The sequence below is a fragment of the Engraulis encrasicolus genome, chromosome 9 (assembly GCF_034702125.1).
Source record: "Engraulis encrasicolus isolate BLACKSEA-1 chromosome 9, IST_EnEncr_1.0, whole genome shotgun sequence".
Lineage (NCBI taxonomy): Eukaryota > Metazoa > Chordata > Actinopteri > Clupeiformes > Engraulidae > Engraulis > Engraulis encrasicolus.
The window spans coordinates 46,423,488-46,446,086 of record NC_085865.1 but is presented as its reverse complement, the minus strand read 5'-3'; the positions used below and the strand labels follow the sequence as shown (position 1 = coordinate 46,446,086).

At 41.5% G+C, this 22,599-nt stretch overlaps 1 protein-coding gene and 1 long non-coding RNA gene across 10 annotated transcripts in view; one reads left to right on the top strand and one right to left on the bottom strand.

The window, feature by feature from the left end:
- LOC134455906 (uncharacterized) overlaps nt 1-22,599 on the bottom strand; it is a 212,239-nt gene that overhangs the window by 148,500 nt on the left and 41,140 nt on the right. For 7 of the 9 annotated variants that reach the window (XR_010036192.1, XR_010036189.1, XR_010036190.1 and 4 more), the window contains exons 3-5: nt 22,211-22,421; nt 21,972-22,058; nt 17,242-17,326 (exon numbers count right to left, since the gene is read on the bottom strand). This is a non-coding gene — a long non-coding RNA (uncharacterized LOC134455906). Of the gene's footprint in view, nt 1-17,241; nt 17,327-20,612; nt 20,671-21,971; nt 22,059-22,210; nt 22,422-22,599 lie in introns of all 9 variants that reach the window. The other 2 variants (XR_010036194.1, XR_010036193.1) reach the window with 2 other exon arrangements.
- On the top strand, nt 493-19,340 carry LOC134455904 (myosin-7-like). The gene is made up of 38 exons (XM_063207262.1): nt 493-816; nt 1,301-1,444; nt 1,583-1,739; nt 2,174-2,201; nt 2,318-2,423; nt 2,621-2,713; nt 3,339-3,402; nt 3,512-3,610; nt 3,799-3,902; nt 4,006-4,144; nt 4,272-4,390; nt 4,564-4,713; nt 4,817-4,987; nt 5,207-5,516; nt 6,611-6,622; nt 8,209-8,282; nt 8,370-8,575; nt 8,667-8,790; nt 8,906-9,042; nt 9,373-9,628; nt 9,757-9,999; nt 10,143-10,319; nt 10,438-10,583; nt 10,664-10,754; nt 10,848-11,237; nt 13,709-13,835; nt 13,937-14,055; nt 14,152-14,348; nt 14,444-14,627; nt 14,753-14,918; nt 15,012-15,136; nt 15,265-15,573; nt 15,666-15,869; nt 15,973-16,269; nt 17,037-17,141; nt 17,256-17,351; nt 17,446-17,580; nt 18,156-19,340. Exons 1-38 carry the CDS (start codon nt 616-618, stop codon nt 18,174-18,176), a joined length of 5,826 nt encoding a protein of 1,941 aa, XP_063063332.1. The 5' UTR covers nt 493-615; the 3' UTR covers nt 18,177-19,340.

Here is a 22,599-nt window from a genome sequence, read left to right as displayed (position 1 = left end):
GAGAAACAGACACAATTTGTGCATATTGCAGTGGAGAAAGAACATTGTTGGGCTACTCAACACAGAGCTGAGAATACTACTGTATGTGTTTGATCTTGCCACTGTATCTTCTCTATTCACTTTCAGAAGTAACATCACATCAACATTGTCCATTTGAAGCTTAACTCAAACGAGGTGAGATTCACATGCTGAAAATACTGCAAATCCAAATGTGGTGCAACCGGCCCCATGTAACTCCCTTGTAATGACCTTAATATTGTCAAGGTGTCATGGCACACAACTATAATCTCTTAAAGCTATTGAAAAACAATTTGTTTGGAAATAGGCTACTTAGACGGATATCATACTTCAGGACCTGTGCAAAAATGTATCAGTGCCTACACAATGACTTCAGGTAAAATGTCTGTCATGTAAAATGTCTGTTCTACCATTGTGACTTTCCTTCGTTTTCAAAGTCTGAACCATGGGGCAGTGGCTCCGTTTGACAATCCGTTCTACAGTCTTAAATAAACACTTTTTAAATGTCAAAATGTAGGTGATTAACCATGGGGGATGCTTTCATGGAGGAGTTTTATTTTTTTCCCCGATGTCTGAATTAGGATAAGGTGATTAAGCATGGGGGATGCAGCGATGGCAGAGTTTGGGGCGGCGGCTCCGTTTCTGAGGAAGTCAGATATGGAGCGTCTGGAGGCCCAGACTCGCCCCTTTGACATCAAGAAGGCCTGCTTTGTGGTGGACCCTGAGGTTGAGTACGTAAAAGGGATGATCCAAGCCAGAGAGGGGGACAGAGTCTGTGTTGAAACTGAGTTTGGAAAGGTAAGAAATGCATTTTTAGTGTACCTGTAGGCGTGTCGCTGTTTTAGAACTGAGGTATCTTCAGAATCCGAGTAACAATGGTTGCTGTGAGTTGATACAATAAAACTTTTTTTTAAACAAAATAAGTGCTCTAACAAAAACTGAAACTGAGTTTGGAAAGGTACTGCACTAACATCTTTGTCTTTAAAATCGAAGTTTGTTGAGCCCTCACTAAACACGTCTCCTCCATAGAACCCTCGACTCCGCCCTCCAACATCTCTCTGTCTTTAACCATAACAGTGGCTTGAACCTTGCTGAGTAACTAGTGTGTATGTCATGCTTCTGTCCCTACTGTATTTATTTTAAAATCTCTTTCCTTTTTTCGGACATGCCATGTGTAGATTTCACAGATATTTGAATCCAACTTCTTCGACGTACAGAAAATAAATTCTCAGAGGTGAAAAAGAACAGTAATTTCAAAATGCGTATTCATTTTCTTGCATAGACTGTCACCGTGAAGGAGACTGATGTCCACCAACAGAACCCGCCAAAGTTCGATAAAATTGAGGACATGGCGATGTTCACCTTCCTGCATGAGCCTGCTGTGCTGTTTAACCTCAAAGAGCGTTATGCAGCCTGGATGATCTATGTGAGTAAAAAAAAATCTAAATTGGGGGACAGTTTGATATACTGACCAAAACAACTGTCAAAGATGATGGTCTTGAATTTTGACTTTTTTTGGACTTTGAATTGCTCATAATGAATCTGTCTTTACATGTCTTTACAGACCTACTCTGGGTTGTTCTGTGTCACTGTCAATCCCTACAAGTGGTTGCCAGTATACAACCAGGAAGTTGTTGTTGCCTACAGAGGCAAGAAGAGGACTGAAGCTCCTCCTCACATCTTCTCCATTTCTGACAATGCTTACCAATACATGCTGTCAGGTAAAACTTTGTGTTGAAAATCAGTTTTAAAGTAAAAATGATAAAAAAAACCACTATTTAACAATTATTGATAAACAAAGCAACATGTCCCGGGCACTTCAGAGTATATACACAGGAAGAAGGGAATGCCTTTACTTACTTTTACAAGTGGCACTAAAAAAGGCCAAATGTTTTGACCTGATGAAGACCATTTGTGGTCGAAACATTTTGGCATTAAGTAGTCTCTTCTAATAAATGCTTTTTAAACGTATTCCCTTCTTCTTGTGGATATACTCTGGAGTGCCTGGGGCCTTTTGCTTTGATTGTTGTGGATTCCCCTACCCCAAAAGCACCACTTTGGATTAGTTTTAAAACACCCCAGCGCCGGGTTGAATTCTCTTTTTACTTAGAAAATAATACTTATATTATTAAAATTCTGTATGTTTTGCTTACAGACAGAGAGAACCAGTCTGTCCTTATCACGTGAGTACTGTTTAAACACATACAGTATGATGATGTAATTCACATTGAATGTTAAGTCATTAAGCTTAACAGACTTCTTCGTGAAGTAAATTCAACATGTCAATTTTGACTCTTAGTGGAGAATCTGGTGCTGGAAAGACTGTTAACACCAAAAGAGTGATCCAGTACTTTGCCAGCATTGCAGCATCCCCTGGAAAGAAGGATAAGGTGGATGAAAAAAAGGTAAATGAAGTTCTTCAATATGCATCAATATGCATCTGATAAACACCCAAGTCAGATGATAAATAACTTGCATCTGGAAAAATCTTGCATAAACACTTTTTTTTCTTTTTTTGCCTATTGTACAGATAAGTCTTGGTGTGTGCTGTCTTCACTGTGTCTATAAAAGGTCCTCTAAATAACTTGTTTCTGTCATCTAGGGTACCCTGGAGGATCAAATCATCCAGTGCAACCCTGCCCTGGAAGCCTTTGGTAATGCAAAGACCATCAGGAATGACAATTCGTCCCGATTCGTAAGCCATCCGATGACTTCCAAATTGATTTCATCTCAATACTCGTACTGCTTTAAATTTATTTTTATATGAGCAATCTGTTCATGCTAAGGTAAATGAATCTGTATCCACTTTGGAACCACTGGCAAGCTGTCCTCAGCAGATATTGAAACTTGTACATTACTATGCTCAAAGATTTACCTTCATATCTGTGATTACCTCAAAGACCCAAATGTTAAATCACACCTCTTATCTCCCAGATGTGCCTGAGCTTGTCATCATTATGCTGGGTGGAAATTATATTGGGCAGTCATGGGTAAGCGGTTAGGGCATCAGACTTGTAGCCCAAAGGTTGCCAGTTTGGTGGGGGGAGTAGCTAACCAGTGCTCTCCCCCATCCTCTTCCATGACTGAGGTACCCTGAGCATGGTACCGTCCCGCTGCACTGCTCCCTTGGGGCACAATTGGGGGTTGTCCCCTAGCATGGGTGAAGCATAAAATGCAATTTCATTGTATGCAGTGTGCAGTGAACACTTGTGTGTTGTGGAGTGCTGTGTCGCAATGACAATAGGAGTTGGAGTTTCCCAGGTGGGTTTCGCGTTCGCTTTCATATTGAAGACAGGGATATTTACTTCTGTGTTTCACAGGGTAAATTCATCAGGATCCACTTTGCTGCTAGTGGCAAACTTGCCTCTGCTGATATTGAAACATGTAAGTTCCTCACACAGAATAGAAATACTATATTACATATTATCTCTCTCAAATGTTTGGTACACCTCGCAAACCCTTGGGCTTTGTTTCAATATTTCTAATTTTACAGATCTTCTGGAGAAGTCTCGGGTGACTTTCCAGCTAAAGGCTGAGAGAGATTACCACATCTTCTACCAGATCCTCTCTCAGAGGAAACCAGAACTGCTAGGTATGACCTTTGTTATTATTGTTACCATTTTTGTTACCTTTTTGTTTGAACACATCTTTCAATAAATCTATTCCCTGTGACTTCATCACTGAGCCAACGGGGGACAATATCCGTTACCAGCACCCCTCCCACTTGTGTCATATTGCTTAATTCCACTGCCATTTCTTCTGCTGTGGTCTTTTTTGCAGAGATGTTGCTGATCACAAACAACCCCTATGATTACGCCTTCATCTCCCAAGGAGAGACTCAAGTAGCATCTATTGATGATGGGGATGAACTGCAAGCAACTGATGTCAGTATACTTAGCTTATACCATAGATTTGACAATCTTTCCCAAGTTTTGATATACACTTTTGTGTGATATGAGTGACAAGCATGTGTATGATTGGTTACAGGACGCTTTTGATGTGCTGGGCTTTACTCAAGATGAGAAAAACGGCATTTACAAGTTGACTGGTGCCATTATGCATTTTGGCAACACCAAGTTCAAGCAGAAGCAGAGAGAGGAGCAGGCAGAAGCTGATGGAACTGAAGGTAACAATTCTAAATTCAAAGATTACACCTTCACAGTAATAAGTTGTGGCACCCATGTCGTATAGACCATGTCTTAATACGAGAATTACTGTACATCATTTGAGAAATAAATGGAACATCTTCACAGATGCTGACAAATATGCCTACCTCATGGGCCTGAACTCTGCTGACCTCATCAAGGCGTTGTGCCACCCAAGGGTCAAAGTAGGAAACGAGTGGGTCACCAAGGGACAAAATGTCCAGCAGGTAGAATGCTGCAGGTTTACCAACAGTTAATTTAACAACACAAAGGTTTTGTTTTACCTGAAGTGAACACCTGTCACTTAATTTAAGGGTAGTGTAGTGTTACATGTAATACATAGGCTATATGTTCATGCTTTTTTTAATGTAGTTATTCATGTCTTCAATTATTATCTTAGGTGTACTACTCTATTGGTGCACTGTCCAAGTCAGTGTATGAAAAGATGTTCTTGTGGATGGTGATCAGAATCAACCAACAATTGGACACCAAACAACCTCGTCAGTACTTCATTGGTGTGCTGGACATTGCTGGATTTGAGATATTTGATGTAAGTTTTGGTGACAAAATTAATTTTAAAAAAAAATCTAACACTGCTTTACCCTGCAACAAAAACAAAATTAAGATGAAGATGACTGATTGACTTCTTTCAGTTCAATACCTTTGAGCAACTCTGCATCAACTTCACTAATGAGAAGCTGCAGCAGTTCTTCAACCACCACATGTTTGTGCTGGAGCAAGAGGAATACAAGAAGGAGGGGATTGAGTGGACGTTCATTGACTTTGGCATGGACTTGGCTGCCTGCATTGAACTCATTGAAAAAGTAAGCACCTGATTTCTTGAATTCGTAGATGGGTTCACAGGTGGCCCATTCACTGAAAAAGCTCAACTACATCATAACAACATCACAGAGAGTCTTGTGTAACAGATTAAGACTTGGACATCACCATTTGATATTAGGTTAAAACACAAGTTCTGCACAAAGGAGCTAATTAGATTGCAGGGCAAAGGGAATAAAATGGTTTGCTGTTTTGTCTTTTAGCCCATGGGTATCATGTCCATCCTTGAAGAGGAGTGCATGTTCCCCAAGGCCAGTGATGCCACATTTAAAGCCAAGCTTTATGACAACCACTTGGGCAAAAATGCCTGCTTCCAGAAGCCAAGAATTGTCAAGGGGAAACCAGAGGGTCATTTCTCCCTAGTTCACTATGCTGGCACTGTTGACTACAACATTGGCAACTGGCTAGTGAAGAACAAGGACCCCCTCAATGAGACTGTGGTTGGTCTCTACCAGAAGTCAACTGTTAAGCTTTTGGCTGCCCTGTTTGCTGGATATGCTGGGGCTGATTCTGGTAAGTTATTTTTCCATTAAGTCAAGTCAAGTGATTTTTATCTGTCACATACATTTTACATGTAGTGAAATTATAGGCTCTGAGTCCCGAAAGGGCACACACAAATGTATTGGGAGTTCTGTAATTCCGAGTGAGGAAGAAGGAGAGAGAGAGAGAGAAGGAGAGAAAGAGTAGCAACAACGATCATCTATTAGGAAGATACTTCAGGCTCATACTTTTCCAGGATCCATGTGATATCAGTTGAACACCCCTTTAGGAGACCTTCGGTTAGGAGACCTTTGGAGTCTTAAGGTTGAGAATAAATGCAGTTCCCTTAGCGCTATAGATTGTGCAAGCCACCACCATACACCACAAAAAGGGAATTAGAAGGAGGGGACAACAGTCTCTTAGGAGACAGAATTTGAGCACCCTTCTTTGCATTGGGTGGGCAGAGTTTGGGATCTTTCTCTAGCTTAGAAAATCTTTGGCAGCGAGTGAGAAGCGCTTGTCTTCACTGCCGGTCCCTAAGCGGCAAAATGGTGGCTCACATATGGGGAAGTGTAAACAGAGCTGGATAGATATAGCATTAGCTCGCAGAGAATTCAATACAACAGTGTAATGGCTATCTGGTGAATAGCCCATTGGTGGTTTTACACTGAAAGGGTACCAATAGGTATAGAAATGTCAGGGGGTTTCTACAAGCTTAAATACTCCTGAGGGAGAAGGAATGATGTAGGGAGCGAGAGAGAGAGAGAGAGAGAGAGAGAGAGAGATGTAGCTCTGTGGCTATGTGTGCCAGTTCTCTAGTGAGCAGAGAATCGGTAAGATGGAACAATGGGCTAGCTTAGCTTGAGTATCTCGAGCCCTAAGCTAACCCAATTCAGAGCTCTCAAAGACAGAGTAGGAAAGGGGAAGAAAGAGGAAGAGAATGAGAGAGAGAGAGAAAGGATGTGAAACAGTGTATGTGTATGCCAGCGTAAGGGGGCAGCTCGTGTTGCCGGGGCTAGCAGCTGATACCGGTGTGTGGTGTGGTGCCTTGGCTGGCTAGCATAAGACCACGATGGGCATAGTCAGGGCAGTAGCCCTGCGCACGGTTTGTCTAATAAACAAATGAGTACATTCGGAGAGTCAACGGAACATCCAAAACGCTGATATGCATTGATACAATGTTTGAAACCACTCAGGTCGTTCCGCATGAAACTCGCAGTGTTTCGTACACAAGACCAGAAGAGGGTTTATGGTGCATTCCAGTCCAAAATCATCCTAGTAGGAGATCACACTTATCCTACCTGGACATTTAAGCTGCCGTTCCTGACAGTTGAAGTGGAAGTTCTACATCCATGGCCACCGCCGCCGTTGAGCTGACTTTAGCGGGGTGTTTTGATACGAGCCCAAAAAGAAGCCATAAAAGTTACTCTGTCATAATGTTACATTTATGTTGACACAATATCATGCAATAACACGAAGATTATGCTGAGTAAAATGGCTGTGTTTGGAACAGCTGCATAAAAGAGAAATGGAGTTTCACTATTTATTGTCATTTTAAATAACGGCTCCATGGGGGCCGCCATTATTATCCGACTTCGATTTGTTGAGGTGGGAGTAGTGCGAGTCACCCGACCTCGGTAGTTGGAGCTCCCATTTCGACTGGCGTTCCAGAGCGTTTTTCGTAGTAGGAGGTTGGATAAGTGCAATCTCCTACTGGGATGATTTGGGACTGGAATGCACCATTAGTAATAGTGGAGTCTAAGCTAACAAAGGGAGAGAGAGACAGAGAATAAGACATGTACATGAAAATCGCCTAACGCTCAAATCAAAGACACATCTAAACTATCTCAGTAGCTATCATTGCTTAGATCGCCTACTGTAACGTGGGAGAGCTCATGATTCCTATGATCTTGGGTTCGGACCGGAGAGCATGGCGAGTCCTTGCGACTTGAGATTCGAAGCAGCATCCTGGTCGTTGAATCTCCAAATGTGAGAAGTTGATCCGCGAGACTCATAGTGAGCGTATCCTTAGCTCACAGATCCGGATAAACCTTGAAAGAGGAAAAGGTCCCAGCTTCCAAAGGGAATAACACTGCGCTCTGCAATGTTGTAGCTTTGCAAAGGGGTTAAACTTACAGCTTTGTAAATGAACTAAATGGTCTATTGCTTGTATGCGGCCTAAATAGCAAATAAAATAGCAAACAAAAGCTTTGTTCAGAAGTGCACTTTTCTTTATACGTCCAATCCTGGGTAGGACTGGAACAAGAGTTAACAGGGGTGGATGAGTTCCGGGTTACATACAGGGGGAAGGGGGGGTGCTGTGGCGCAGCACGCTAAGCCCCCCACTCTTGGGCTTGCATGCCCACCCACGGGGACCCCGGTTCGAGTCCAGACGGGGTCATTTCCCAACCCTGCCCCATCTCTCTCCACACTCACTTCCTGTCGCACCTTCACTGTCCTATCCGAACTAAAGGCCCAAAAAGCCCATAAAAATATCTTTTTAAAAAAAAATACAGGGGGAAGTCTTGGTGACTGTGAGAGAAGGGCTCTTGGCGCAGCGCCCTCTAGGGAAGGAGGGCTTGGAATGAAAAAGCTGAGAAACCCACCTACATAGGTTACACACACGTACTTGTATTTGTACTGTCCAAAATAATAATGATGTCTATTTAATTGTGTCTAAAATAGTGCCAAGCTCGTGAAACTATGATCTGCACTACTTTCACAGCTACAGAGAGCAAGGAAAGTGGTGGCAAGAAGAAGAAAGGATCTTCTTTCCAGACTGTGTCAGCCCTGCACAGAGTAAGTATTTATTTCTATGCACACTATTCATAGTAGCCACTTGTACACAAATCCATACCTAAATGCTAAATAAATATTTTACTACAGGAGAACCTGAACAAGCTGATGACCAACCTGAGGTCAACTCACCCCCACTTTGTGCGCTGCATCATCCCCAACGAGTCCAAAACTCCTGGGGCTATGGAGAATCCATTGGTCATGCACCAGCTGCGCTGTAACGGCGTTCTGGAAGGCATCAGAATCTGCAGAAAGGGCTTCCCCAATAGAATCCTGTATGGAGATTTTAAACAGAGGTGGGATACATGTTAAATTAGTTAGCCCTCATTACATTATCAAAGAAACAACACAAACCATTAAAACACAATTACTTCTGATGAATTTCAGATACCGTATCCTCAACCCAAATGCCATCCCAGAGGGACAGTTTATGGACAACAAGAAGGCTGCAGAAAAACTGCTGGGCAGCTTGGACATAGACCATGAACAGTACAAGCTGGGACATACTAAGGTAAGTGAAGATTTTCGTTGACATGTTGAACAGTTGATTTGCTTGAAACAGACATGTGCATGTTAAGCACATCTTTTGAGAGATGGTAATCTGTTCCATGTTTGATATGTGTCAGGTGTTCTTCAAGGCTGGTCTGCTGGGAGTTCTTGAAGAGATGAGAGACGATCGTCTTGCTCTCATCATCACTGGTATTCAAGCAAGATCTAGAGGTCTTCTGGCGAGAATTGAATTCCAGAAGATTGTTGAGCGCAGGTAAAGACACTAAGAATTACGATTATCATTGACTTTGACTATTGAAAGTGTAGGGTAATTTTTCATGATTAAATGCTGTTTAAATTGCATCATACATCATCAGTATTACTTCCATTAGTACCTGCATTACCAAGTTGTAGTCCAACACTGATTTCAGAGCAACATGCGTGATTTAAAGCTTTTTCATAATGTTTGCTTTGAAAACTAAAGTCACCCATTACAATGATGCATAACCTAAAATAAGTATCCTCCCAGTTGGAAATTATATAGTTAAGCACTTCTAGTTAACAAAAACCCACTCTTTTAACTTTTAATTTAATGTCAACACAGAGACGCACTGCTGGTGATCCAGTGGAACGTCCGTGCATTCATGGGTGTCAAGAATTGGCCCTGGATGAAGATGTACTTCAAGATCAAGCCCCTGCTGAAATCAGCTGAAGCTGAGAAGGAGATGGCCAACATGAAGGAAGAATTCATTAAACTGAAGGAGGCCTATGCTAAATCTGAGGCCCGGAGAAAAGAGCTTGAAGAGAAAATGGTTTCAATTGTCCAAGAGAAGAATGACCTACAGCTTCAAGTTCAAACTGTAAGTAGGATTATCATTTATGCAAGGTAGCCCATGACCTCAAACCCCATCGTACATTTGTAAATGCAATCTTCTTCAGCATCTTCTTCAAAGATTAAAAAAAAGTAAAATATAACTTACTATTACAGGAACAAGACAGTCTCTGTGATGCTGAGGAGCGGTGTGAGGGTTTGATCAAGAACAAGATTCAACTTGAGGCCAAAGCCAAAGAGTTGACTGAGAGACTTGAAGATGAGGAGGAGATGAATTCAGAGCTGACTGCTAAGAAGAGGAAGTTAGAGGATGAGTGCTCTGAGCTCAAGAAAGACATTGATGACTTGGAGCTCACACTGGCTAAAGTGGAAAAGGAGAAACATGCTACTGAGAACAAGGTCAGAACAAGTTTAAGTCATGCTAATACACAGAGAAAACTATTATATTGAGTAATTTTCACTGAGGTCTACTTCTCATACTAGAACAGAAGTTTAATTTATAACACCATTATAGGACAGAATGATACCTGTGTTCCTTTTAGGTTAAAAACCTGACTGAGGAGATGGCAGCTCTTGATGAAATCATTGCCAAGCTGACCAAGGAGAAGAAAGCTCTTCAAGAGGCTCACCAGCAAACGCTGGATGACCTTCAGAGTGAGGAGGACAAAGTCAACACTCTGACCAAGGCCAAAACCAAGCTGGAGCAGCAAGTTGATGATGTAGGCAACCATGAAAATGTAGCATTAGTATTAAAGTAAAATATTAAAGGTTGACTGAGTATTCAAAATATTTGGTGAATTGGGACATTTCCATAATAATTTCTTTCTCTCATAAAAGCTTGAAGGATCATTGGAACAGGAGAAGAAACTAAGAATGGATCTTGAGAGGGCTAAGAGAAAGCTTGAGGGTGACTTAAAGTTGTCCCAGGAGAATGTAATGGATCTAGAGAATGACAAACAGCAAATGGAAGAAAGGCTCAAAAAGTAAGTTTAAAACAGACCGTTAAAGAGTAAAAGGTGATGATGTGTTCATCTTTAATTCAATATTGTTTTATACACAATAGGAAAGACTTTGAGATCAGTCAGCTAAATAGCAAGATTGAAGATGAGCAAGCCATGGCAGCCCAGCTCCAGAAGAAACTGAAGGAGCTTCAGGTAAGGAAAAAAATAATTACAGTAAAAACTCTGAGTTGTAAAATAAGTCTTTCTCAGTTTAAGAAAAGTTACAGGGTGATATCTCTTGTTTAGGCCCGCATTGAGGAGCTTGAGGAAGAGCTGGAAGCTGAGCGAGCTGCCCGAGCCAAAGTGGAGAAGCAGCGAGCTGACCTGGCCAGAGAGCTGGAGGAGATCAGTGAGAGGCTGGAGGAGGCCGGAGGTGCCACTGCAGCCCAAATTGAAATGAACAAGAAGAGGGAGGCTGAATTCCAAAAGCTGCGCAGAGACCTTGAAGAGTCAACTCTGCAACATGAGGCAACTGCTTCCACACTGAGGAAGAAGCATGCAGATAGCGTAGCTGACCTTGGGGAGCAGATTGATAACCTTCAGAGAGTGAAACAGAAGCTTGAGAAGGAGAAAAGTGAACTCCGCCTGGAGCTGGATGATGTTGTTTCCAACATGGAGCAAGTTGCTAAGACCAAGGTAAAAAGTAAAAACTTAAATTACGTTGGTAACATTCAGAACACTGTATGAAAGAGAATTATGGTTTCCATTTATTGGACAGGCAGTACACTACAGTATTCATGATGTAATTCATTTCACGAATCCTAAATGTGGTCAGGATGGTTGCCTGATGGTCACTAGGGATGTGCAAGAATATCCGAATGTTCGAATATTCGTTATTCTTTCGAATTTAGAATAGTCCTGTTGAATAAAAAAAATCGAGCCAGTCTCAAAATCCACATTGACATTCATATAAAATGCAGACCCCAAATTAAAAAAAAAATCTGTGTTGGCCTCCCTTGCAGTGTTAAGTGACAAATGAAAACTACTGCAGGGTTGCATTAATTAAATTAACCTAGTAGCTCTAAATACGATGCTCATCTTTCATTTCCAACACGTAAGGCGAATATGTCTGAAAGCGCCCCGCCCCCACCGACACACACACACTAAGGTCGTTCATGATGCCATTTTTTCAACCAGGCAGCAAATTTGCTGGGCAGCGAGCATGCTCACTGTGTCCGCATGAAGCATCCTGGTTAGAATTTCCGTTCACGACGCAGTTTAAGGGAGTGACCTCTGCGCGGCATTCGTTTCACATGGCGTTAAACCATCGCGGGAACAAAAGTTTTGTCAAGCAGCCACGCAGTACCACAAGAGCAACTGTGTTGGCATGGGACCTCCTCCATGATGTGAGGAATCTGCCGTAATTGGTGTTCATAGCTCATGTGATTCATGTATGTGTAGTTGAACTTGCTTCATTTTCTACATGCTGAAATGCATTTTATGCTCAAATGCAGCATACTCAGAGTGGTATCATCCATATGTATGGTCGCACAACCCACTTGCAACAGTAAAAAGAGAAACAAACAACCCTGTTGTCAGATGCTCCATCTTCGCCACGTTAGGAATGTATGAACGTTGGTTACAAAACCAGTACTATTTCGATTATAGTCCGATTTCTCTTCGGGTGGCAGAGAGAGTCTCGGATTTTACAAGCATGTGCCAACGTCGGTAAGCGCGTCATGGAATTAGCGCCGTGATGATTTCATTCCACGAGAGGGCGACCTGGTACACCCGCTGTCAAAAAAGGTAGATCCACCCACAGACCTATAGATCCACCTTCTTTGCCGCTGTTGAAATCTCGTCATAGTCTTCCGGTCCGGATGTGTCCAGATTGGCTGGGACGCAGTTATCCCCGCCTTTTTAAGACCAAGCAAATCACGTTTTGATCAAATCAAAGACATAGATTAACCTAGACTGGCAATGGGCCTCGAATTTTTCGGATTTCTCAGCAGTCAGACCAAAGCAGACCGCCATCTTGGTGAAGACTCCCGTAACCACAAACTTTTACTTAATGACGTCATCAGTCCATAAGCAAAGTTCTTCCTGTATGTGAAATGAACTTCTAAAAGTGTCAAAAATAATGTGATGCTTCGTTTGCCGTATGTGTTGTGTATCTATAATAAAATGTAACACAACATCATATAATACAACACAATACAACACAGCATAATGTTGTACAATGACATTACATGCGAAGACGAGGGTCTGAATATCAGAGAGAGTAGAGAGATATACTTAAAGAATCTCTGCTGAATATCTTTCTGTCTGGGCTCGTGATGTTGCTAGGTTACCATCAGCGTCTTCTGGGAAGCTTGCACCAGTGGCTTGCACAGTCAGCTTTACTGAACGTACGGGTTATATACACACCTATGTACATAGTTGTCAATAACTCAGAGTAAATTATACCAAATAAGTTGCATACATACAAGCATGACCGATTCAGTATCACAAAATATCCTCAAACCGTAACCTGCATTGCTGCAACGAATAGTCTTGGCAGGGTTGCCAGATGAGATGATGATCGTGTGCCCTTTTCTACCCGAAGACCGCCTTCCTAAACGGCCCGATTTGGCGGTAAACCATTCGATCTGGCAAGATCGCTCAACTTCTAGGTCTATTATAAAACGTTTGGTGGTAGTGAGGGTGCGAATCGGGATTCTGTCTGTTCTAATGCAGCCCAAAAAGCGAACAACTGTTCTTCAGTGGGGTTTATTTTCCCGTGCCACGAGAATGTAAGGAGGGGAAAGGAATGAGAAATATTTCTCGTCACGGATGCACAGACTCCCTCTACAGTGAACGAGCTGCTGGACATTCAGAGGTGTACGCTCGACAGCATTTTCTAGCGATTGCTCCCCCCTGGTGCTGTAGATGGAAGGCCACTGTAAATAAGTATTGAACTCTTTATGATACGTCGGCGGAATTTACATGTTTTCAAGGGATGACGGTGGGAGTCCCTCAGCAAACGCACATCCTTTTTTCCACCTTTCTTTCTGGTTTTTTTTCGATTTCCGAATAACATTCGAATAGTGGCCATCGAATTTCGAATAGTGTTTTTGGCAGAAATGCACATCCCTAATGGTCACCTACTTTCCCAATTACTATTCAAGGCAAACTTAGAGAAGATGTGCAGGACTTTGGAGGATCAGATGACTGAATACAGAACCAAGTTTGAAGAAGGCCAACGCAGCATCAATGACTTCACCATGCAAAAAGCTAAGCTTACAACTGAAAATGGTACATTCATTCTACTGACTATGTAGTCATAAGATGATGTATTTTTATGACTCTTCACTCTTAAATATTAAAAATGACAACCTTAATAATTTATCAAAAAGGTGAGCTGGCTCGGCAGATGGAGGAGAAAGACTCTCTTGTCTCTCAGCTAACTAGAGGCAAGCAGTCATACACCCAGCAGATTGAAGACCTTAAGAGACAACTGGAGGAGGAAGTCAAGGTTTGATCAATATAGTTTTTCTATCTTTTTTATAAATGTCATGGCACGTGTGATGACTCTATCAACATGTTTCATACAATCATAATTACTTCTCAGGCTAAAAATGCCCTAGCCCATGCAGTGCAGTCTGCTCGCCATGACTCTGACCTCCTAAGAGAGCAATATGAGGAGGAGCAGGAGGCCAAGGCTGAACTGCAGCGCAGTCTGTCCAAGGCCAACTCTGAGGTGGCTCAGTGGAGGACCAAGTATGAGACTGATGCCATCCAGAGGACTGAGGAGTTGGAAGATTCCAAGTAAGAGTCCCTCAAACCTAAACTATGTAACAGACATAAGTATTATGTGGTTCCTGATTCTGATTGACACGGGACACTGATTTCCTGCTATCCAGGAAGAAGCTGGCTCAGCGTCTGCAAGATGCAGAGGAAGCTGTGGAAGCTGTCAATGCCAAATGCTCCTCCCTGGAGAAAACTAAGCATAGACTACAGAATGAGATTGAAGATCTCATGGTAGATGTGGAGAGATCCAATTCTGCTGCAAATGCACTGGACAAGAAGCAAAGAAACTTTGATAAGGTTCAGATGTTTTTTTTTCTACTGTATACGATCATGTATCATTTAGGGTAAACCTTTAAATAGCCACTTTTTATATTTAAATTTGAATTCACTGGGCAGAAACTAACAATCCCATTTTAACCCAGGTCCTGGCTGAGTGGAAGCAGAAGTACGAAGAGTCCCAGACTGAGTTGGAGGGCTCCCAGAAAGAGGCCAGATCTCTTGGCACTGAGCTCTTTAAACTAAAGAACTCATATGAAGAATCTTTGGATCACTTGGAGACTATGAAGAGGGAGAACAAAAACTTGCAAGGTCTCTCAAAATTGACTTTATTTAATATTTTTGTCTACACATTTCCTCACCCTTGCAGTCCAAACAATTAATATGACCATTTTCTCTCTACAGAGGAGATTTCTGATCTCACTGAGCAACTTGGTGAGACCGGAAAGAGCATCCATGAACTTGAGAAGTCCAGAAAGACCCTTGAGCAAGAAAAATCTGAGATTCAGACTGCTTTGGAGGAAGCAGAGGTAACTACCTACTACATACAACCTTAAATCTGACAGCCACTGTACCTTTATTATAACTGTAGATCCCAGGATGTGAACTCAATGACAAAATGTAGCAATGTAACAATTCCACCCCTTCATTCCAATAGGGCTCCCTAGAACACGAGGAGGGGAAGATCCTTAGAGCTCAGCTGGAATTCAATCAAGTCAAAGCTGACATTGAACGTAAGCTTGCTGAGAAGGATGAGGAGATGGAGCAGGCAAAGAGGAACCAGTCGAGAGTGGTGGACACCCTGCAGAGCTCCCTGGAGTCTGAGACTCGCAGCAGGAATGAGGCTCTCAGAGTGAAAAAGAAGATGGAGGGAGACCTCAATGAGATGGAGATCCAGCTTAGCCAAGCCAACAGGCAGGCAGCTGAGGCTCAAAAGCAACTCAAGGGTCTCTATGGACATCTGAAGGTTCATGACAATAAGACATTAGAGCTTTTATTGGATGAATTTTAAGTCTGACTTATATTTCAAATTGACCTGTGTACTGGTATTCTTTACAGGATTCTCAACTGCACCTGGATGAATCCCAGCGTGCTAACGATGATCTCAAAGAGAACATTGCCATTGTGGAGAGACGCAACAATCTGTTGCAGGCTGAACTGGATGAGCTGAGATCCTTGGTAGAGCAGACTGAGAGAGGCAGGAAACTGGCTGAACAGGAGCTGCTTGATGTCAGCGAAAGAGTGCAGCTGCTCCACTCTCAGGTATAAAACTAACTATAATTTAATACTCAGTCATGATAGCTCTGAAATAGTATATAGAGAAATACGAAGAAAAACAAGAAGAAACATATTATTTCTCACACAGAACACCAGCCTTTTGAATCAAAAGAAGAAGCTGGAGGGTGATACATCCCAGCTGCAGAATGAGGTGGAGGAGGCTGTAGGAGAGTCCAGGAATGCTGAGGAGAAAGCCAAGAAGGCCATCACTGATGCTGCCATGATGGCAGAGGAGCTGAAGAAGGAGCAGGACACCAGTGCTCACCTGGAGCGCATGAAGAAGAACATGGAGCAGACCATTAAGGACCTGCAGCACCGCCTGGATGAAGCTGAGCAAATCGCCATGAAGGGTGGCAAGAAGCAGATTCAGAAGTTGGAGTCAAGGGTGAGTGCTGAATTGACTTTATTGATATGGTATTTTAATGTATTTGAATTGACCTTTTGGGAGCCAAAACCTAAAATCTTCAACTGACCAATCAAGGAAATTATTACTATGCTAAGTCAGTCTCTGAAAACTAACTTCTCCATAGAGATGAATGGGATTTGTAAATCCAATAACAGATAACCAACAAGTTTGGAGGCTTCGGAGTGGGATTCTCTCAATTTCCGAAGCCCACAATGAAAAGTGCAGGGTGTGTATTGAAACAATGTGAATGACCGAGCTGGCAGGTAAATGTCAGGGAGTAAAACAGCATTTGTTTATACAGCACCCCACACTCCTACGTTCATACTCCCAAAGTACAAAGGCACAGTTCATAATCATACCAATATGTCCATGAAAGTTACGTTGCCATTTGTGTGTGTGTGTGTGTGCATGTCAAATTGTCTTTCAATGAGATGCCTTCCCTTGTATTTACCAATTTCTGACACTATTGAATGCATGTGGTTGCTCCACTGTCCTGTCACAAATGAAAGGCAAAAATCTCTAAACACACACACACACACACACACACACACACACACACACACACACACACACACACACACACACACACACACACACACACACACACACGACTTAAAAATACCCTGATTTGCCTTCCTTTCAAAAGTGAGAACCATGTTGCTGACTGACAACAGTTGCTATCGGGGCAGTGCTTAGCCAAAAAGACAAACGTCATCTTTTTATTGTTTGTTAACATTTCTGCACAGGTGAGGGAGCTAGAATCTGAAGTGGAGATGGAGCAACGTAAGGCAGGTGACTCTGTTAAAGGGATCCGTAAATATGAGCGTCGCATCAAGGAGCTCACCTACCAGGTACTAAACACCACCACTCTACCAATAATTATGAGGACATTTGCTTGTCTTTCTACTGAATTTCATTGCGTTGACTTGGGTTCCATAAGTTTTGACCTACCTTTGTATGTGTAGACTGAGGAGGACAAGAAGAATCTGCATCGTCTTCAGGATCTGGTTGACAAGCTGCAGCTGAAGGTCAAATCCTACAAGAGAACAGCAGAGGAGGCTGTAAGTCATCAATTATGTAGCAATGGCAACTATATCAGCAATCTATATTGTAAGAAGAATTTTAATCATGTCATTGATTGATTGTCTTTTTCAGGAGGAGCAGGCCAACGGCACTTTGACCAAGTTCCGCAAGCTGCAGCATGAGCTGGATGAGGCTGAGGAGAGAGCTGACATAGCTGAGTCTCAGGTCAATAAGATGAGAGCCAAGAGCCGTGACACAGGGGGCAAGGTAAGAAGCAACCATTTTTCAAGTAAAACTCAATACCCCAGAGCCGTGATGCTGGTGACAAGGTCAGTCAGAAGAATCCTTAACTGTAATACTTTATTTTCCATTAAAATGAAGTTGAAGTAGCAAATTTAGTTTTAGTAGACATGTAATATATGCTGTAGGTTTAGGAAATTATTTTGGCATCACCTTTGTAAAGTGAACTTTTAATGTATTTTCTGTATGTGATCTTCAAGAGTTGTTCATCCATTAATTTACCTGGTTGCAAGCCTGTTTATAGTACGTATAATCAGATCATTGAATTATTGCCATAGTTCAAAAATACTTGCCTAAAATACTTGAGCTCTATCTGTTTGAACGGGTGCATCCACAAAGCTTTACATTCTTGGGCAAACTGCACAACTAGACTCTAGAATCTTATACACAGTGGCACAGGGCCTCATGGACATATTCTTTGAAGGCTACTTTAAAGAATGCAACCCCTGCAAATTAGATGCAACATTCAGGAAAGGTATGGTACATATGGAAACTACACCTATTAGTAATACATTTAACGCTATTCTGCATTTCCATTACAGAAAGGACAAGTTGAGGAGTGAAGATCCTCCTGAAGATCTCCCACATCCTTGTGTTCTGGCCTCTGAGGTTTCTGTAGTGATGTAGCCAGGCCAGACCCTCCCAGTGACACAACACCTTCAGCGTTGCTTCTAGTCAGGCCAGGAGCAATACAAATATTGTTTCTGAGCTCTGGAAAAATCGGGAACTCCTCCCACTTTGTTGGGAAATAAACAAACAGTAGCAAATCAAGGGAGGTGGGTCAACCATGACGTTTGGGAAATGTTAATTGTTATGTTCTTTGTCAGACCAAGTCTCGAAGAGATTTGATAGCCGGTGATTATCAGGCTAGTAGTGATATAGAATAAATGAAAATGCAAAAAGCAACTCTGGACTTGTTTCAATTAATTGTTTTAAGCATGTTTAGCTCAAGGTTACACACACTGAACAGTTCATCTCTCAATTCAACATAATCAATTTCTTACAACAACAGCATGACACATCTACAACAACATCAACAACAACAAGGATGTAAATTGAAGGAACATTCTTGCCGATTTCAACAGTCAGTTGTACTGACCACAATACTCTATTGTACCCTGTTACTATGTTTATCATTTTTGAGATCCTGTCCATTCTAGTGGATTCAAGGGTTTGTTTACATTTTTATGTCTTAACATACAAATATCACCCAAAAGTTATGCAGCATTAGCAGACACCTTACAGCAATTACTATTGGGGTGATACTTGAGTGTAACGGATGCCAACTAGCAGAGTTTGGCACAGAACATTAGCAAGCCTCCCTCTTAAACCAAAACTTTGGCTCAGCGGTATGGTGCTGGGCCTCCCATGCCCGAGCTGGAGAGTTGAGTGGTAGGTAGCGGGTTCGAGCCTTGCTTGGTGAACTAGTACAAATGACCTCAGTTACTTACACCACACACTTATTACTGTAAACATGGCCAGGGATCTCACAAATGGTAGTTCAAAAAATGTTGCATCGTCAGATTAGTAAATTGAGGGTAGCATATGTAATACATCAACATGTTGAAATTAGCCGGAATTCTCCTGTAATGCATATCATCTATTTCCCAGATACATAGTAATAGTTGAAATAGCACCGTAGTTGTCTTTTATGAACAATGTTGCACCACAATTTTCCCTCTGTGACATTTTTTTTCAGCCACACCACACCCAACCCACAGTGAATAAAACTGAATAAATGCTGCTACTACTAATAATAAATGATGATGATATTAATATTAATATCAACATTAATATTATTAATAATAATATTAATAATAATAATAATAATAATAATAATAAGTTTCATAGGGTGGGGCAGTGATATCAAAGGCTTTGTTTCTGAGGATCTGGCATTTGGTCGTGGTGATGATGGGGGTGAGGAGGTTGTCAGCAGCAGACCGTAGTCAATGGGTGAGAGAATGGAGATAACATTTAGTCAATTACAATCTGAGATGTATAAAGTACTGGACCATAGGAGTGGAGTAGTACGAGTATTAAGTCAAGAAACTGATTTGATTAAAAGTAGAAGTGCTATTCTAATAGCATCCTCAAGTGGAAGTAGTAAAGATTCAATATGTGTTGTACCTAAATATTAGAAGTAAATATGTTTTACTTCCAGGCTTTGGTTACAGAGCCTTCTGTGTTGCTGCCCCCACCCTTTGGAACAGTCTACCTCTCCATGTCCGTCAAGCCCCCACACTGGCTACGTTCAAAAAGCACCTAAAATCACACTTATTCACTGAGGCCTATGGTCCTTAACCACCCTACCCCAACCCCACCTCTACCCCCTTCCTCTCCTCTCTCTTTATTCCTATGCCCATTTTCCTTTTGTAAAGCGACCTCGGGTTATTTGAAAGGCGCTATATAAAACCAAGTTATTATTATCATTATTATTTTAACAATACTTGGATAGTGCTGGAAGTAAAATTACAAGTGCAAGTGATTAAGAAATTGTTACACAAGTATTCAAAGTACAAGTGGAAGTGTTTAAACATCACTACTTAATTTCTGAAAGTAAAAGTACAATAAACAAAACTCCTTGCTATATAAGTTAAGCCTAATTGTCCATTTTATAATAGAATAGCCCAGGTGCATCATTCTCATAAAGGCAAAGGGCTCTCACAAACAGGTTAACCACAGCCTCCTGGTTAATGTATTAATGCTTTATTTTTCATAAACCACTTACTTAAGTACATGAAACATGTATTGGAGTAAAATGATTAAATTCATCGTAAATATGTAGTGAAGAAAAAGTGGAAGAGGAAAAAATAATACTCCAATAAAGTACATTTATTGCATTTTAGCACTTATGTTTAAGTATAGTACTTAAGTATTTCTACTTTGTTACAACTCTAGTCTGGGTACAAGAGTATAAGGTTGTTGAGGGCTTAGCAAGTGATATTAACGACCTTAAAGTGTATGCATTCATTGATTAATAAATTAGACAGAAAACAAACCTATGTATAAGACGGGACAAGATGATTTTGCCTCCGGCAGTTTAAACTTCCAGCGGCCCTAATATACAGTAATGCAAATACAAGATGCAGAAAAAAATTACACTTTAAATCACTTTTTCCCAAGCACTTTTCATAGACAAGACAGTCACTGACACTATTATAATGTAGTTTACAATAGAATTTCATTACTATTTACTGGCATCACTTTATTGATGATTTCTCACTGCCTATTCTCTAACTGATGTCTAACTCTACATGATGGCACTACAACAATGAAATGAAATGCAGCTATTGAATGTGAATGCACATAACAAGAAAATTCAGTGTGATTCGCTTTGTCTAACCCAGGGAGGATGTCAGTTTGAGAACAGGTAAGAATAGAATATGTGTCCCCGGTTCTTTGAAGGAATGGAGAGAGTGTCCTCTCCTATGGGGGATCTCATCCTTGGAGTACAATCTGTCACAAAGTAATTTACCATCCCTGCCGAAGACGAAAAAGGCAGCCCCTTTTTCCCGCCGTCCTCCGGGACTATAAAAGGCATGCACAATATACCTGGCTAAACAATTAGTACAGAATAATATAATATCTTCTACTTACTAAAACCAACGGTTATCTGCAAAAGAATGGCGGTAAAAACTTTAAAATGACCCGAGTTCTATTTTCCTTCTTTCCAGTTAGATCAAAGGGCAGGGTAGAGTCAGAGATAATAGAATCTTAGCTCGTGCATTCCAGACCTAGAACAATTTTGGCTTGTGCTTTGCCATTCTAATCTGTCCAGTCTCTGCATGCTGTAATTGAGCTTGTGGCCTGAAGGGGGCAGGGGGAGGCAGATTATCAGGGAGGTACAGAAAAGAAAGGCAGCGGCAGCAATGCCATTCTCGGGTATGGGTTGGGGAAAGACATTTGAGAAGTCAAATTCATTCTCCACTAGTCTTACTAAGACTAATCCTCCTAATTTAAAGCGACTTTATGCTGTGTGGACTTTGTCTGTTTATAGGTCTGCCAGATGAAAACCCTACTAAAATCATAGCCTACCACAGAGATAGCCTGTGTGTGAACAACAGGGGGCTTTAACTCTAGGCTTACACATTCAGTTTTCCTGTGCAGCTGGAGAGTTAAACTTACTGCAGTGGTAGCAAACACTATATGATAGGCTACCTAAGAAATAAATAATACAGACTGAACTAACAATTACCAACATACAGGAAAAAAATCACAATTGAAAATGAATGGAAATCTCTGTATCTCTCTCGCAAAATATAACTTTTGGGCATCGCAAAAGTTATGTTTTTTTTCTCTCCGAAAATGTTACCTTCAGAAATATACCCACTGTATATGTTTTATAAAGTGCTATTTACCTGAATAGGTGAGTGTCCACTTCAAACGAGTAACGCACATCTTCCATTGAGTGTCAGCAGGGTCTTTTATTCAGCTACAAAATCCTCCTGTATAATAATGAAGGGAGAAATAGCCTGTAAGGACTCTGCACTACATTTCTAAATGCAACACAATTCGTTTTAGAGCATCCTTTTATATGATCCACCATAGCTTAGCCTACATAACACCACATCACATGACTAGTCTTGATTATACTTACATTTAAGATTAAATAAATCCATACGTAATTGGGGGGGGAGTGATTAAGAATCACAGAGCCATCCTTTTGCTTCCTTGGGCATATTCTCAATGAAGTGGCCATCTGCTGAAAGGAACAGTCGGGCTCCTCAGAGTAGCTCAAAGTGATGCTGCTGGCCAGTGGACCCAGAGGAGGAGCCTGTTTCCTGAAACAGTTGCAGTGGTCAGGGGCCCTGAAGGAGATGACAAGATGACATGCACCACCCAAGGACAGATTAATGCATGGGCCTACTGGGTCTAGGCCCAGGGACTCAAGAGTCAAAGGAGCCCTGAAGCCCAAGCCTCTATATTTCCATTCTCATATTGCGATGAAATCTCCCTTTTAACAACTATATTTTCAAAATATATAAT